The following is a 1,887-nucleotide window of genomic DNA, read 5'->3' as shown; positions in this document are numbered from 1 at the left end:
CAAGCTATTATACATAATGATTGCATGTAATGATAAAGGTAATGTATTTTATTTAAGATATTCTTTATGGGCTCTTTCTGATGAAAGAAATTGTTCCACGTCAGATTTTGCTTTTCCAAGCTTATCAGGATAATCTTCACAAACTTGAAGAATACTTCTCCAGGTCACATCATTATTGGAGTCCAACCATCTCTGGAATACTAGTATGAGATTACTAGTAGTTGACTGTGGATTAGGTAACAGGTCATCCATTTGAACATTTAATGCAGATTATGGCAGAATTTGCCCGTGACCCTGTACAGGGACTTTGGTCTAATTTTAGAGCAACTTTAAATTTTGTAAAAGATTTCGTTATTCTACATGTACATGCATACTGTATAGCAGGTTTTTTTGCAGATAATAATTTTCGCAAATGACTCATCCAGAAGTTTGCAGAATTAATTTTTGCGAATTTCCACTATTCTGCCATCTTGTATCGTATTAAATTGATTTTCAAGGAATTTAATTTCATGAGTTTTGAAAAATCTGCAAATTTGTTATCCTTGAAAAAACCGCTATACGGTATTAAACATTAATAATCAATAATTTATTATTAATTAAATATAATCTCACTTACATCATGTATATATTCAGCAACCGATGTCTCTCCTACTTCACCTACAGCAATAGCTATTTTGTTCCATGTTGCTTCAATATCATCTGTAAGCCATTTTGCTAAACATTCTCTAAGACATCGCTCAGCATCTCGTGGATAGTTAGTCTCAATAACCTTGAGATCATTATGAATCAGACCCAAGTAGAGACCAAGATCAAACCATTTTATAGTTTGAAAGTGACCATCTTTTAACACTCGTATAATATCTACCAGATCCCTGATAGTCAATATAACTATAAATAAATAAACAAACAAATACATGTAAATAAATAAGACCAATATTCATCTTAATTATTTACTGGTACATGTATTTGTTTGTTTATATGTTGTAAAATTGACAGTGAGTGGTTATACCTTTTTGTTGATCATCATTGTACCCACTGATCTGTGTGGGTGAGCAATTAGTAGCTGGTTTGTCGTTTTGAATTGTTGTCTCTATATGAAAGAATAAATATGACCAGTCTCTATTATTAAACCAGTCTCTATGTACATGTACATGTACAGTATATTACAATACACTGTAAAGTTCCCGCTACTTGACAATTATTAGTCTTACCAAGCAGCGTATTAGTCTGTGTTTTACCAATGAGCATATAATGAGCTTCAGAAGATTGAAATAAACTAATAAAATCACTCATTTGTGGCTTCTTTTCCAACAGGATATCTGCATATACACGAAATAATGAAACATTAATATCATGACATGAAAACATCTTGTGTGAAAAGTTGCCATAGACATAATACCTGCATTATGAGACAATGAGCTTTCCTGTTCAATAGTTGTTTCTGCAGTAGTGTCATTACCAGATACTTTAAACCTTTTACTTCTTGATGAACCATTATGATCTTCATTTAGTTTCATTTTCCTAACCTCATCTGCAGAGATATAAATAGCATGATCTGAATAAAATGATATTTAAAAAATTACTACCAGAGGGCTGTCCAGTTTTTATTCTGTGTGGTTTATTTCCAGTTGATTTTTTATCATATCCTTTATTAAGAGGAGAGGGAGGAGGATCATCATCATCATCATCTTCAGATAAAAATCTTTGTTTCTTATTAGTTAAAACAGATTCAGAGGATTCATCTTCACTGTGTCTTCTAAGTCCCAATACACTACTAGTATTGCTTGAAGATTGTGTGTGGTCATCAGTTACATCTAATGAGATGCATTGGGTAATATTAGCTGAGTGATGATGAAACAAGTCTCTAGGACAAACTAAAAGACAAAA

The 1,887-nt window shown here is 32.1% G+C and overlaps 1 protein-coding gene across 1 annotated transcript; it reads right to left on the bottom strand.

Moving 5' to 3' along the window:
• Positions 1-519: 519 nt before the first annotated feature.
• On the bottom strand, positions 520-1,881 carry LOC105315969 (uncharacterized). Its single transcript, XM_020007600.1, has 6 exons — positions 1,587-1,881; positions 1,400-1,531; positions 1,212-1,319; positions 1,010-1,090; positions 617-888; positions 520-554 (listed from the first exon to the last, which is right to left on the bottom strand). The coding sequence occupies exons 2-6, from the start codon at positions 1,515-1,517 to the stop codon at positions 537-539; spliced, it is 597 nt and encodes a 198-aa protein (XP_019863159.1). The 5' UTR covers positions 1,518-1,531; positions 1,587-1,881; the 3' UTR covers positions 520-536.
• Positions 1,882-1,887: the final 6 nt, after the last annotated feature.

This window comes from Amphimedon queenslandica, unplaced genomic scaffold (genome assembly GCF_000090795.2).
Source record: "Amphimedon queenslandica unplaced genomic scaffold, v1.1 AMPQUscaffold_6506_Cont21536, whole genome shotgun sequence".
Taxonomy (NCBI): domain Eukaryota; kingdom Metazoa; phylum Porifera; class Demospongiae; order Haplosclerida; family Niphatidae; genus Amphimedon; species Amphimedon queenslandica.
This window is presented reverse-complemented; position numbering and strand designations above follow the sequence as displayed.

Excerpts from the sequence above, each read along its gene's own strand:
- LOC105315969 (XM_020007600.1), bottom strand. The coding sequence starts at position 1,517 with ATGAAACTAAATGAAGATCATAATGGTTCATCAAGAAGTAAAAGGTTT. Across the intron at positions 1,320-1,399 it reads CTCATTGTCTCATAATGCAG|ATATCCTGTTGGAAAAGAAG; the intron begins GTATTATGTCTA and ends GTGTATATGCAG. Across the intron at positions 889-1,009 it reads CAATGATGATCAACAAAAAG|TTATATTGACTATCAGGGAT; the intron begins GTATAACCACTC and ends ATTTATTTATAG.